This window comes from Stegodyphus dumicola, chromosome 6 (assembly GCF_044657685.1).
Source record: "Stegodyphus dumicola isolate Sdum_Otavi_A_Nest chromosome 6, ASM4465768v1".
Lineage (NCBI taxonomy): Eukaryota > Metazoa > Arthropoda > Arachnida > Araneae > Eresidae > Stegodyphus > Stegodyphus dumicola.
The window spans coordinates 50935773-50951428 of record NC_140773.1 but is presented as its reverse complement, the minus strand read 5'-3'; the positions used below and the strand labels follow the sequence as shown (position 1 = coordinate 50951428).

General features: G+C 29.6%; 1 protein-coding gene across 3 annotated transcripts in view; it reads left to right on the top strand.

Moving 5' to 3' along the window:
• Positions 1-15235, top strand: part of Adck1 (aarF domain containing kinase 1) — a 57419-nt gene extending 42184 nt beyond the window's left edge. For all 3 annotated transcript variants that reach the window (XM_035375056.2, XM_085818311.1, XM_085818312.1), the window contains exons 9-10: positions 2908-3037; positions 12098-15235. In XM_035375056.2, the coding sequence (XP_035230947.1) occupies positions 2908-3037; positions 12098-12309 (342 nt within the window). In that variant the 3' untranslated portion in view covers positions 12310-15235. The remainder of the gene's footprint in view (positions 1-2907; positions 3038-12097) is intronic.
• The last annotated feature ends 421 nt before the right edge of the window (positions 15236-15656 follow it).

Here is a 15656-nt window from a genome sequence, read left to right as displayed (position 1 = left end):
GGTTGCCATACTCTTGTTATTCAATAACTAATATAAAAAAAATTTAGACATCACTGCATGAGTTATTACTGAAGCTGTCATGTTTTGATAAACACACCATGATGAAAGCAAAGTATAATAAATAATGTCTCGCCAGATCGGCGTCAGGGATATAAAATAGGTGTATGTTTCGGTTTGAGATGTATGCCAAGCAGACACTCAGCTACGGAGCCAAATATTAATCTCACAAATTTATGCTTGCATAATTGTTTTTCCATAACGAGATATTTTATTTACTGCTTAAGTGAAATTTAGAATCAGAATTTTTAAGTAAAAATCTCTGTATGTTTTATTATAGAAGGAAAAATCAAATGCACATTTGTAAAGCACACAAAAAAATCTTTCTGGCTTTGAGGTTTGGATTTTAGATCATTCCGGATGATGGACATCTGAATTTCGGACTTTGTACTGTATTTAATTCTTTTGTTGCAGCAACCCTGATGGCAATGCAGCAAAAGGTGTAAACTGTTTTCCCTTTTCATTTTTGGTTTTGGCATTTATTTCGTCTATCAGTTTGCCTCCGTACTTCTTGTTTTTCATTTTTTTTAAATGGTTTGTTTTGAACTAAACATGGGATGTGTTTTAAAAATATTATTAATTTATTTTCATTATTACCACTACTTGTTGCTGCTTTCAGTGCACAGTTGGATGTTTTTTTTTTTTTTTTTTTTTTTTTTTTACTTTGTGTTTATTAACTGCTTACAAACACTCTCTCTCACACACACACATATATCTTGTTGTAATGAAAGTTTTCCTCCAAAAAACATTATTAATAAAGTTAGGGAAAAACATGAAAACAGTATCTTTAGTGCAGCTAGTAATCACCACCTACATCTATGATTTTCTACCAATGTTTTGGTAGTTTTTCAAAGCCTTTGACCCAGAAATTTGTTGACCCTGTGTCCAAAAACAGGTCAACCTCATTTTGGATGTCCTCTGCAGAATGGAAGATAGCATCAGCAAATTGTAGCTGCAGGTGTGAAAAAAGGTAGAAGTCCAAAGGGCCTATATGCTGGGTGCGGCAAAAGATCCCATTGGAGTCCATACAGAGTCCGGCCAGTGAATACAGACACATGTGGTCTTGCATTATCTTGATGGAACATTACCTTTTTCGTGCCGAAACTCAGTTCGACATTTTTCCTTGGTAGCAGTGTCAACACGGAATAGCATCTCGCTGTACTTCCTTACTGTCGAGGGTTTTTTAAACTTTAATCACTTAAAGTTATAATTATAATTTAGAGATATTATATAATATTAAACTTCTTATCTAAATGAATTTTGATAAAATGACATTACAGTGTAAAATTATCTGTAATATAAAATTTGTGAAAAAAGTATTTTGGTATTTTTAATTCGAGTTCAAGATTTTATGTTCCATATTTCAACCATATTCCATCTGCAAATAATAGTTTTAAGCATATTTACAGGATCCATCAGAAACATGTACATACTTTAATGAAAGATAATTCTTTTTTGTGTGTTCGTAATGAACTTAATTATAGGTTAATATAATCATACATATCATAGGTAGGAATTTTATAACTTTAACTGGTAATCAATAAGAATAGATAAGTATTTTATGTGTTAAGTAATTTTAAGTCAAAGAAAAATTAATACACCTGCACAAGAGAGCTGAAAGTATCAGAGTGCTGGCCATTAGCAGTTAGACATATAACACACTGGTGAGCAGTTGCTTGAACAGTCTTGGTCAATGTGTAGACAGAGATTGCTGCACATGCTACTGTAATTTCATGATGAAGGACCTCCAGCATAAATAATTCCCTGTGTTGTATGATGTCTTTCAAAATCTCACTAGGCAATTCTGATTCACTATTATTCCTCATATATCACATATTACAGCGATATGAGAGTGCCCACATATATTAAGCAAGCACCATACTATATATTGTAAAGATAATTCTTATCAGTTTCAAAACTTGTGGGCACTTACTTATTCAGCATTGGTCACTCCTAAGGCCAAAAGTGATCATTTTATTGTGGGAGCACCTAATAGGCAGCCACCATTGCCTCCTATGAAGGGATGGACAGTTACAACCTTGCCTTCTCCAGAATCCAAACCTGAGTGCTTAGGTACTGCCGCAAGCTCACCTAATGACTAGCTAACATCTGGATGCCAAAAAACTTCAAAACTAGTTTACAGGGTATATATATTTTTCTAATGGACCTGAATTTCCTGATTAATAATCTAGTTTAATTATTGCAGTATTTGCTGCAAAAGCCTAATATTTTTCTAAATTTAAGAAAGACACTGTAATAAAGGTAATTTTTGTATTAAATCACACACAATCATTTTTGTATTAAATCACATTGTTACTGTGGGGGAGGGAGGAACTATGGACAGTTCATTTGAATGGATTAATTGGGTGTAAGGTAGTACTGTTTTGCTTTATTTTTCATTTTCTTAGTCACATATGCATTTGTATGTTCGTGAATAGGATTTTATAACTTTAACTGGTAATCGATAAGACTAGATTGATATTTATGTTAAGTAAATTATAAGCCAGAGAAAAATGAGTTTCTGTATTTGTAACTAAAAAAGATAATTCTCTTACATTGTATATTGATGTATGTATGACTGGTGTAATATTTTATCAACATATTATATCTTATAACAAGATGAAATTAAATAAATAAAATTATGTTAAAATAAATTAGTTCAAAAAGGTTTTAGTACAAAGAAATTAGATGTGAAAAGCTTCTAGTAGGATTTTAAAGCTAACTGTGTGTTTGTTGTTTGGTTTATAGTAATGAACTATGGGAAAATGCTTCTTAAATTTCAGATTTTTATAATTTGTGATTACGTGCATGTGCAGAATATTTATTATTTCACATTTGTAATTTTTTTAGAAAAAAGAAATTAGGGATAATGCAGCGAATTATCTCCCAGAGATTACCACAGTTTTAAGTAAAGTGCCTCGAGAAATGCTACTTATTTTCAAAACTAATGACCTTCTAAGAGGTATAGAAGGTTCTTTGGGTTAGTAAATTTAATTTTTTCTATATTATTTCCATTATACAGTTTGTATGTACATAAAATAAATCTTTAATTAAAATTTGTAGCAGCCTTTATCATCTTCCTTCTAATTTGGGTTTATTCCCTTCCTGTCTTGGAAACTGTAATGTACTTAATATTTCTGATATATATATATATATATAAACTTAAAGCATCTAAAGTTAAAATTAAATTAGAATCAAAACAAGCCAATTCCCTAACAATATTAATAAGAGGTTTAATACTGTATCAAAAATAAAATAAAAAATTTATCATTGAAATAAACCCGGATAATAAAAATGGGAAAAAAGCATATAAAAATTAATCTCCTTTTTCTGAAACCCTAATTCAGAACTGATCTGGAGAAAATGAATTAAAAGTTTATAAGGTATTTTACCCGCCTTCTTAGCGAGCCTTCGTAGTGTAATGGTCTGCACACTCAGCGTGTAATTGAGAGGTCCACACTTCAATACCCGGTGAAGGCATTGCATATTTTTCATTTCTCCTGCTTCTCAAAAAAATCCTAATGTCTCTACAGTGGTGCCCGAACTAAAAGGAGGTTGAATGATGATTCTCCTCACCCAGGATTTGGGGATTGGGCCCCCTAAAAACCCCAGTCACTCTTTAAAAGGGGGAGTATACAAGGTATTTCTCCCCCCTTCTTAGCAAGCTTTCGTGGTGTAGTGGTCTGCACACTCAGTGCATAATTGAGAGGTCCACGGTTCGGTTCCTGGTGAAGGAGTTGCATATTTTTCATCTTGCCTTCTCCCAAAAATACCTGATGTCTTTACAAGTTTCATAAAAGTTGATTAATATGTATTGAATAAATGTTTCATTCTTCTGATTTATTTGAGCTCAAAAACTGAAAAAAGATTTAATTAAATTTTCATTTAAAACATTAAAATTCACTTAAAACTGCAAAATTGAATCTCAGATGTATTCAGAATTTTTTCTGCATGCATTTGAAACACTTGGAAAAAGAAGAATAAAAATGACATTATGCCAAATTGACCACTTAAAAAAAAAATATGTCAAATAGCATTAAATGTAAATCCAACACTCAATTAAATTAAAGAGCAAAACAAATATACTTTTAAATTAAATTGTCATTTAAACAGCACTCAATTGTTTTATTCTTTTTTCCAAGTGTTTTGAACCTGTATAGGGAAAATTCTGGATACATTTGAGATTCGATTTTTCAGTTTTTAAGTGAATTTTAATGTTTTAAATGAAAATTTAATTGAATCTGTTTTCGGTTTTTGATCTCAAATGATTCAGCAGAAACATGTATTCAAAACATATTAATCGACTTTTATGAAACTTTAATAATCTTTAATTCATTTTCCTGTGATGAGTTCTGAATTAAGGTTTCAGAAAAAGGAGATTATTTTTTATATATTTTTTTCCTTTTCACATTTTTATTTTTCAGGTTTATTCTGCAGATGAATTCTTATTTTAATTTTGATTTGTTTTGATGCAGTGTTAAACTTCTTATCCATGGTTGCAATTGTTAATATTGTTGGGAAATTGTTTTGATTCCAATTTAATTTTAACTTTAGATGCTTTAAGTTTAATTTACTTCAATCCTGCAGCAGGACTGTTTTTTTTTTTTTTTTGTTGTTGTTGTTTTTAATTTTAGGCCTATTACTATGTTTCTATTTGTATATATATGCATATATATGTATGTATATTTGATTAATGGCTGTTATATGCTTCTTAGAGAATATTAATGATGCTTATGTAATAGCAGATATGAAACTTCAGTCTTCTGTTCAATAATTTTTTTTTTTTTTTTTTTTTAATTTTAAAAAAGTCGTCTGGTGGAAAGTAATGTGCTTTGCAGTGTGATCATCCTTTAAAAAAACTGTTTCAGTGTGTATATATAATTTATAAATCATCTTTTAAGGTTCTATAACTGTTATATCATTAATAAACATCTCTAACATGTTAAAATCTTTCAATCATAATATATTATACATATATATAAATATATAATGTAAGATATAGTGAAATATGATAGCTGCTTTAAGAAAATAATTGGTGACCTCAAAATTAATGATTCTATATTTTATGCTCTCCCCCTAAATTCATCTGTTCTCCCAAATTCGAGATCTTTCCATGTTACATAGCGCTTAATGCAGATACCTCTTGTCCAATCAAAGTAATTGTAAACCAAAACTTTTTTTAACTCTAACTGAAACTTTTAACTCCCTCCCTTCTTTGCTGCAACCCTTTTCGCTTACACTTTTCTCCTGGCAAGACGCTCCATGCTGCTGCTGCTTACTTACCTAAGACGACATCCTATTTTAAAACCCATGTACATAGAAATTATTTTATTCAACTGTGATTGAAAAATATCATATCTGATGATGATCTGATGTGAATTATCCTGCAATAAAATTATGTTTCGAAATGGCTATATCTGGAAATTTTTGGTGTATGCATTCATCCTTCCAACTACGCACTAAAGTGTCTTTGGATGCCAGAAATTAAAGTACCAGCGTTCTTCATCCATACATTAAAGTATGACATATAAATAATTTAAATGATGAGTTTTAAGATGATTTTGTGTGCTGGAGATTAATGTTTTCCAAAACATAATGCAATCACGACCATTTAAAACATTTCTATATTCATAGATAAGCATAGCATATAAGCACGTAATGTTGGAACACATGAAGTGCAATATATGCCTATTGTGCAAAAGGTAAAATATAAGTTTTATAACTTTATACATGGTAATAAAAAGACAGAAGTTACACATTTCATTTTTATTAAAAGACATTGGAACATTGGAAAAAGGACATTGGAAACATTGGAAAAAGGAAATTTCCAAATAAATATTTTGCAGGTGCTTGCCATGTTTTTAATTTTCACTAGATGTTGTTGTTTTCAAGTTACATCATTGACTCTTAATGGTGTTAGCCTATATAGTATCTGTTGAAAGTTTGTGACCGCATAATTACTGCCAAGGTTTTATTATATATTCTGCATATGAAAAAGACCATAAGCTGAAGGCTAGATATTTTATAAATATAATTGTTTTGTTTAACTGAGAATTCTCCAAATGAAGCCTCCAATGAATAGTTAAATATTCAATTCCAGTTGAAATAAAACAGAGAGTAAATTTTAATGTATGGGCTATTAAAAACAAGTAAAATTTACTTGTAGGGATTGCTATTTATACAAGTTTCATGCAAGACATGTCGATACTTTTGCTGTCCCTTTGTTAATTAACTATACTAATCAATCTAACCTTGAACACTTTCATACATTTTACTTCTAGCTTCTGCTGGAAAGTAATGTGCTTTGCAGTGTGATCATCCTTTAAAAAAACTGTTTCAGTGTGTATATATAATTTATAAATCATCTTTTAAGGTTCTATAACTGTTATATCATTAATAAACATCTCTAACATGTTAAAATCTTTCAATCATAATATATTATACATATATATAAATATATAATGTAAGATATAGTGAAATATGATAGCTGCTTTAAGAAAATAATTGGTGACCTCAAAATTAATGATTCTATATTTTATGCTCTCCCCCTAAATTCATCTGTTCTCCCAAATTCGAGATCTTTCCATGTTACATAGCGCTTAATGCAGATACCTCTTGTCCAATCAAAGTAATTGTAAACCAAAACTTTTTTTAACTCTAACTGAAACTTTTAACTCCCTCCCTTCTTTGCTGCAACCCTTTTCGCTTACACTTTTCTCCTGGCAAGACGCTCCATGCTGCTGCTGCTTACTTACCTAAGACGACATCCTATTTTAAAACCCATGTACATAGAAATTATTTTATTCAACTGTGATTGAAAAATATCATATCTGATGATGATCTGATGTGAATTATCCTGCAATAAAATTATGTTTCGAAATGGCTATATCTGGAAATTTTTGGTGTATGCATTCATCCTTCCAACTACGCACTAAAGTGTCTTTGGATGCCAGAAATTAAAGTACCAGCGTTCTTCATCCATACATTAAAGTATGACATATAAATAATTTAAATGATGAGTTTTAAGATGATTTTGTGTGCTGGAGATAAATGTTTTCCAAAACATAATGCAATCACGACCATTTAAAACATTTCTATATTCATAGATAAGCATAGCATATAAGCACGTAATGTTGGAACACATGAAGTGCAATATATGCCTATTGTGCAAAAGGTAAAATATAAGTTTTATAACTTTATACATGGTAATAAAAAGACAGAAGTTACACATTTCATTTTTATTAAAAGGCAAACATTGGAAAAAGGAAATTTCCAAATAAATATTTTGCAGGTGCTTGCCATGTTTTTAATTTTCACTAGATGTTGTTGTTTTCAAGTTACATCATTGACTCTTAATGGTGTTAGCCTATATAGTATCTGTTGAAAGTTTGTGACCGCATAATTACTGCCAAGGTTTTATTATATATTCTGCATATGAAAAAGACCATAAGCTGAAGGCTAGATATTTTATAAATATAATTGTTTTGTTTAACTGAGAATTCTCCAAATGAAGCCTCCAATGAATAGTTAAATATTCAATTCCAGTTGAAATAAAACAGAGAGTAAATTTTAATGTATGGGCTATTAAAAACAAGTAAAATTTACTTGTAGGGATTGCTATTTATACAAGTTTCATGCAAGACATGTATTTTTTAACTTTGCTTACTTCAAATATTTGGTTATTGAAATCCTTAAGGTCATGGTATTAGTAGAATTTAAAATTACATTATACATCTTTTATTTGTGATTTTAATTTTAAAATGTATTGCTAAGTTCTTAATACTAGCAGTATAATGATGTTTTTAAGAATGCTTTGAAATTCTTAATGTTAAAAATCTATCTATTTAAGAATAAAATTTGAACTTTTTTATTATAATAAATCCACATATTGTTATATTATAAGTCTGAAATTTTAAGCCCATAATTTTTTTTAACACTGCAGCATCAAAACAGTTAAGTTTTATTATTTCCTTCTTATGTATGCCGTATTCATAATATTATGTTTACCATGTATCTTTCCAAACAAAATCCAGCTGTAGTTGAATGAATTAGTTTTTGACAAAGCACACTAAGACTGTCCCTCTAGGCATGTCTTCATGGAGAATTTTCTAAGAGAGGTTGGTTCATATTTATGTTACACAAGGAAAAACTATGAAAACTATCTTGCAGCAGTCCTCTTCACTGGGATTTGAACCCAGATTGAACTATCAGTGCTCAGTGATTCAGATCCTAGTGAATAAGCTGGCTACATGAATGCTTTCATGACTTTTCCCATTTGTAATATGAATATGAGCCAGTCTCCCTTAGGAAACACTCCACAAAGGCATTCTTCTCCTCAGTGTAAGCCTAGTATGCTTTACTAGTATGCTCAGTGGTTCCCAAACTTTTCTGAATTAAGGCGGCTTTTTTAAATTAAAATTTTTCCATGGCGCCCCTTCTTAAGTATGGCTAATGATAAGTAAGAGATAAAAATAAATCAAACTTGTGTATCTTCATTTTAACACTTTTTCACTTTATTAACATTAAACTAATATTGTGGTATATGAGCCTGCAAAGCACAACACATTTTCTCAAATCGTGAAATTAAAATGGACACAGCCACCGTCATTTCCTTTTTCTGCATTTATTTTTGCTCTATATTTGCTTTTTGTTACAGTGACTGTCAAAAATCCAGCTTGCCATAAATACAACTTAGAAAATGGAATTAAAATCCGCTGAGTCTCATTACTTAGAAAGGGATGTTAATCTTTTATTGAAATTTAAAATTCTGCCAATTCTATGCTGACAAATTGGGCTTTCAAACTGTGGGTAACTTTATAAAATTCTGTTCTTCTGCAGAAGTAAACTCAAACAAATAACAAACATTAAATGTATCCTGATGCAAACCTATCAAAGTTTTCATTTTGAAAGCATTTCTCAAACCAGATAATTAGCTGCGATAAATGCTCTTTCAAACCTGGTTTTTATACCTAGAAAAATATGAAGCTTATTTGACATTGAAATTTCCACAATATTAAAAAACATTGATTGCCTGCATCTTCTTTCAGTTAGTTTCCTTCTGCATAGATTTTTTTGTTCTTGTTGTTGTTTGTTATAAAAGCTGATACTTTTTTCATTGATTTCAAAAAGTGCATATTTTTTCCTGCAAACAGAGATTAAAAGAATTCACCTTTTGTAAAACATCGCATAGATATGCCAGTTTTATTTTTAAAAAAATGACATCAAAATCTTCTGCATCTTTGTATCCTTCAAGTAAAATAAAAATTTCTTGCTGCAACTCAAAGCTGTGTGATAAAATTTTACCACAAGAAAGCCGTCATGCACTGCTATAATATAACAAAGATGAGTGTTTATCTGCCATATCCTCACATAGTTTTTTTTTTTTAAGAAAAGTTACTTTCAGTGGATGAGATTTTATAACATTTACCACATGCACCACACATTTACTACATTTAACCCATTCAGTACGGAATTCAGATGCTTTGAGGCAAGTGCTTCTCTGTGATTAGTGCAATGAGTCCACAGTACATTTGGTCATTTGCTTCGAATAAGTGCCTATAATCCTCCGTTGTAGCCAGACTTGGAGTGAGCTCCATCAGCACAGAAAGCAATGCACTTAATCCAATTCAAGTTGTTTTGGGGTATGAATGTTTCAAGAATCTCAAACATATCCTCAGCCTTCACTCCTGCAGTGATGTTTTTACAGAACAGAAGGTCTTCTTTAATATTATTATCATCTATAAACCATATATAACACATGAAATGAGCATCCTTTATTATCTGTAGCCTTATCTACCTGCAAATCCAAATTCCATTCCTGTAATTTTTTCAATTAATTCACCTTTGATATCCTTCACCATATGTTGTATTCTCCAACTAATTGTGTTATTGGACAAATACACTTTTAAAGGCAGCGTCCCAGTAGACTCACAAACCATGATGTTCATCATATCTACAGCAGGCAACAGGAAAGATTCTTCTGTGACGGTATGAGGCATCTTGTATTTCATGATTCTGTAAGCCACCTTTTAAGTTGCTAGCAAAGCATTGTATGGTATTGATGCAGTCTTTAAAAAAAAATGCATTTTATTGTAGTTTTAGCTCTTTTAACTTCCTGGCAAAAAATATCGAGGTTTGCTAAGTATGCTGTGGTGATTAGTGTCTAAATTACACTTCAGTTGCTTGGAAGCATACACTCCACTGCCAAAACTTTCATACACAATACACACTGGCGTCTCTATTCACCACTCATTTCTATTGACGTAAAGTCAAACTCTAAATAACCGTTATCATATTTGCAATATTTTCTTTTTTTCACAGTTGTACCACTGGTTGAAGACATACTTTATCTGCACTAATACTTTTATTACTGTTCAAAAATTGGTCCATCAACAATGATACAACAGCAAAAAAAATGTGAAACTAGACAATAAACAAGAAGTAATGTAACAGTAACTATACTACATGATTAACTTATATCACTGTTTATTTATATGAAGCATTGAGTTTAATTTTGTTAGACTTGTATTATAAACCACCTGACTGAATCGAGCTGGCAACGCTTCCGTATATGCTTTTCGCAAAGTCTTCCAAAACAGTCCAAATGCATCACAAAGTGTCTAGGCACTTCGATGTGTCTATATTACAGGTCAACCTAAGTTGAGAACACTGTATATAGTAAAATGTGAATATAGTTCGTCCCCTGTAGAATATAGTTCTATCATATCAAGATGTCATATTATAAAAATTACACTATAAAATATAACTATTGTTGAGCAAATAGAATGCAATGAAAAAAATGTGTGAAAAGATAGATTATGTTGCATCCAGCTTTTTATTTTAAAATTTGCTAATGTCAATCATTTGATGACCAGTAGGAAAACATGCCTTTTTTTTTTAAAACTCCCCCCCCCACACACACACAATTTGCAACACCTCCCACACACTTTCATTAAGAAAAGCAACTAAAGCATTCATTTATTCACTAAGGAGTAAAAGAAGAAAACAATTGTTATGACCTCTGCTTCATTTCTGACATATGTGTATAATTTCAAAACCTCATAAGGCTGGAAAACCACTATGCAGTTCTGTTAAGATTAATGTTATGTTTTTTTCAAAATATGGGATCATTTTCCTATATATAAAATATCGGAACAAATCCGGTATTGAAATTGCTACATTTGCTTCAGATTTGACTGGCGTTTCTGTGACAAGCATAAATCGCATGAACTCCAATCTGAAATGAAATGGTAGATTTTAGATTCTGGGAGAAAAACGACCTCTGGATGTTGATACACGAAAACCAGAATCAAACGACAGAATGAGCTAATTTTAGTAACAGTATGAAGAGAAGTTATTTGTTTCTTTTTATGGAATGAGCCATGTAAATGTTCTGACCTTGTATGAGTTCTAAGGTTAGATCATCATGAGAAAAGGTCCAGTATTGCCGAGGTGCAGTTGCAAGACTGCTCTGCACCAGCAACTTTACCTTTGTACAAGGTCAAGTAAAACAAACCATACAAAAAAATCAAGATATTTTTAGCTTCTCGCTTTTTTTTTTTTTTCTCTCTCTCTCTCTCTAGCTAAGCCAAGTGTCTTGATTTAGTTAATTATAAAGCTTTTACAGTATTTCGCAGCTCTCCCGGGTGCTGCAATGCACAATTTGGGAATCACTGCCAACCACAAATTTTATTAAATTATTTGGGAATCACAAGTGATTAAAGTAAACCAAACCTTACTTTACAAACTCATGTTTCATAATAAATGAACTTTGTAAAACATATATACGATTAATGTTATGAATGTTTTTGTCAAAATACATATTTAATTAATATGTCATATATATTTAATTAAAAAGTATAGATTATCATCGTTAATCTATCAGCTTTCTCCAATCAGGAAATCATTAAATAATTGGACAGCCCTTTAAAAAAAAGTAAAATTGTATTAAGTATGTGTGCTATTTTTATTATTTACATGTTTCTTTACTTTCTCTCATATATCGTCTTCAGTTGTTCTAAAATGTTTATTGTATTGGCAGGTGTTAAGGGTGCTGCTGGATCGTTTATTGCAATGTCAAAGTGTTGTATTAAAGCAGTATATGAAGAACAAATGAAGTCTTGTAAATCTTTTTTGAGTTCATTAAAAATTACTTTTGCAAGAAGTCTAGCTTTTAGTAGAATAATTATTTATCAGTATTATTTGTGGTTTATAAATTTAAGTATTGTTTCAAAGGTAGGTATTTTATCTTGAAGAACAATAGCTTCCTAATTTCATACTCTAATCAAATCATATGCATTTTCTAAAGAATGGGCATTTGAAAGGTAATAAACTACAAGTTTTGCATGTCATTAATTCTGTTTTGTAGATTAAGTTATAATTTATTGTCATACATAAGTTAAGAAGTTTTGAATGCTATAGCTAAAATATATATATATATATATATATTGTTATCAGATTTGCTTTTAATCACAATGTATATATTTTTATGAGATCCAAAAATAATAAATTTCCAGTGATAAATATATATTTTAATACTGTTATAATGGATCATTTTCTGTCTTATATTTTTATATTGATGGCAATTATTCTTAATTTTTTGTTTATATTGTCAATAAATTCTTCTTTAAATTTAATTAATACATAATAATATCAGATTTAAATAATATGAATAATTGTTTAATAATATATTACATAAGTTTTGTTTGATAAAGTTGTAAGAATTAAAAATAATGTACATTTTTTACCAAATGTAGTCTGTTAAAGAGGAAACGTACACCTGACTTGCATATTTTTTAGATTTTATTTTTGAATTAGGTTATTTAATTAAATAAAAAATAAAATATTGCAAGATTTTAAAGCAATAATTTATTATACAGTATTTTAAATGACAAATAAAATATTAACTTCCTTTCCAATTTATGTAACTTTTTTCCCCCTCAAAAGATGTACTTTTGGTAAAAATACAATATTTTTAATATTTCAGTTTAAATTTGTGTATCATCAATAAATTAATTGCAAGTCTTAATTACTGATACCTGCAAAACTGTTCATTGAGTTTTGACACATAATATAAAGTCTCATGATGAAATCTATTATTGTTTGTATATTTATTTATTTATTTATTTATTTTGGTAATGTTTTACAAGTTTGCCAAGGCCAATAAGTTTAGATAATGTAATTTATATTTATTAAATTTATTCTATGCATCTATGTACAAACTGTGTGTTTGAAATTTAGTATACTTTGAAATTTCATTTTTCATGTATTCATCAAAAACTCCTATTTGTTAATAATTTTCATCATATGTTAATATTTATTTTAGCTCCATAAATGTGCAGTTTTTTTGCTTTGCCCCTTTAAATTTAAACTTCGGAATAGTAATCTCCTTTCTCAAAATATAATTTTTAACATGTTCTTACCTTTGAAAAAGATGCAGATTGCTAAAAATACTTCTCATTTGTTATGACAATTCTGTGTTGTGTAAAATATAAACAATTATTATTTAATCATCCTCAAAGTAACATCCACTGGACACAAATACTTGCTCTATTCCTCCTAATATTCCAGGCAGCATTGGTAGAAAGCTTCTTTTGATACATGTCACAAACTGACTGTCATGTTATTTTGGACAGTTTGAGTGATCAGGAAATGTTGAATCTGGAGAAGTACTCTGGTGAGAAATGTGGCAGATAAGGTGGCTGTGGTATAATAACAGTCTCTTTCTGATCAAAGGAACCAAAACTTCTTTGCCTAAACATCATTTAATTTAAACATTGGGCCAATAAATCAAAAGATGTTTTGATTCCATTTACACTGCAACATGAACGGTACTGTTCCAGATGATGTCATTTTATACATTTTTTCTTTTACCTTTGTAGAAGATACACTAGCGCATTTAACAACTAAATACGGTTCCTGCAAGTTTCACAGTATGTGAATTTTTCAATAAAAGAGTTATTTTAATTTTAGTAATTTTGAATCACTGACTTTTTTTAATGACTTGCAAAAATTTAAACTTAAAATTTGTAATGCAAATTTCAAAGTATTTAATTTTGTTTCTATATTTCTAATATCTCCTTAATGTTTAATTTAATAAAACCTGCTTATAAAGAACAAGTTTGTACTCTAACCTTTTTTTAATGTTTTTGTACACTGACTTTAATTTGTCATCATGAAGTCATCATTGTCATCATTTGTCATCACATCTATCTTAATATATGTCAGTCTCAGGTAATACATTATGATAGTGGTCTCAAACTCAAATTGCATGCAAGCCAAATGTTCTTTCTGAAAATAGGTGATGGGCCAACATGAAAATATTTTATCAACAAACTAAAAAAAAAATTAACTAAATTTTAAATTTGCTAACTAAATATGACTTACTTTAAGTTAAACTAAAAATAAATAAATAATGAAAACTTTTTAAGTTTTCAGAGAAACTTTCAATGTGGGACAACACTTGAGAAAAAATAATAGCAAACTTCTCCCTTTCTCTTATTTATTAAACATTTCTTCAGCTCATAAATAAAAATGCATATATTTTTATGTAAATAATTACAAAATTCTTAGTTTCTTAAACTTGATAGTGTTGCAATTCTAATAAAGTTTGTAGTCTTAGAAAAAAATTGCTAGAATATATCTTCATTGCAGATTGTAAATGCTTATTGGGTCAGTCAGGTTCATTTCTGAAAAAAATACTGTTTACATATAAATGTATTCCCAAGCAAAGTGATTATTCTTAGTACAAAAATTCATAACTAAGCATATTTATCTTTTGACAAGTGCAAATAAAAGTTAAATCTGTATCTTGAAATCTTTGAATGAGATTTATATCACGATGTGAATTAATTACCTCGATTTGTAGATTTTTTGGTGCGTTACTCAGGCTCATTTTTAATGATAATGAAAATAATATAAACTTAGACTTCAAATAATTAAAATCTTTGGAACACCATATTTGCAACAGATACATAACTGAAACATATTCAAGGGCCGCATAAAATTGCTTCAGGGTCTGTGAGTTTGAGACAACTGCATTAACATATATGTATTCATACTCAAATATGTACTTATTTTTTGGGAACAATATAAATTTTCTGTATTGGCATGTTATTTATGTAAATTATGCAAATTTGTCACTGTATCAAATTCTGTAATAAAATTATTTATAATTGTTTCAGACTTTTTAAATATTTGGGAGATGTAAACAAATGTTTGCATAAGAAATTGAAAAGAAAATTTTAAAGCAGTGAATTTGCTTTAAATTTTCATAATAAAAAATGTGTTCAGTTGTCACTAGTACCCAGTTTGATTTTTGTTAGGTACTATTTGATATTATTTTGGTTTGTATTGAAATGACATGAGGTCATTGTCAGAAAGATGAGTTATGAAATGTGAAATGATTCAAGAATTTTGAACTCAAATCTTATAGTTTCAAGAGTTAATCATAAATATTGTGTAAATGATGCTTTTCACTTATAAACAAGCCAGCAGGCTGTTTGTGTGGAGCTTTCAGCAGCATTTTATGATTGGTTAACAATAGATTGACTATATTTCTTGAAATATCATTCACCGTAAATTTTAATGCAGTTTAAACA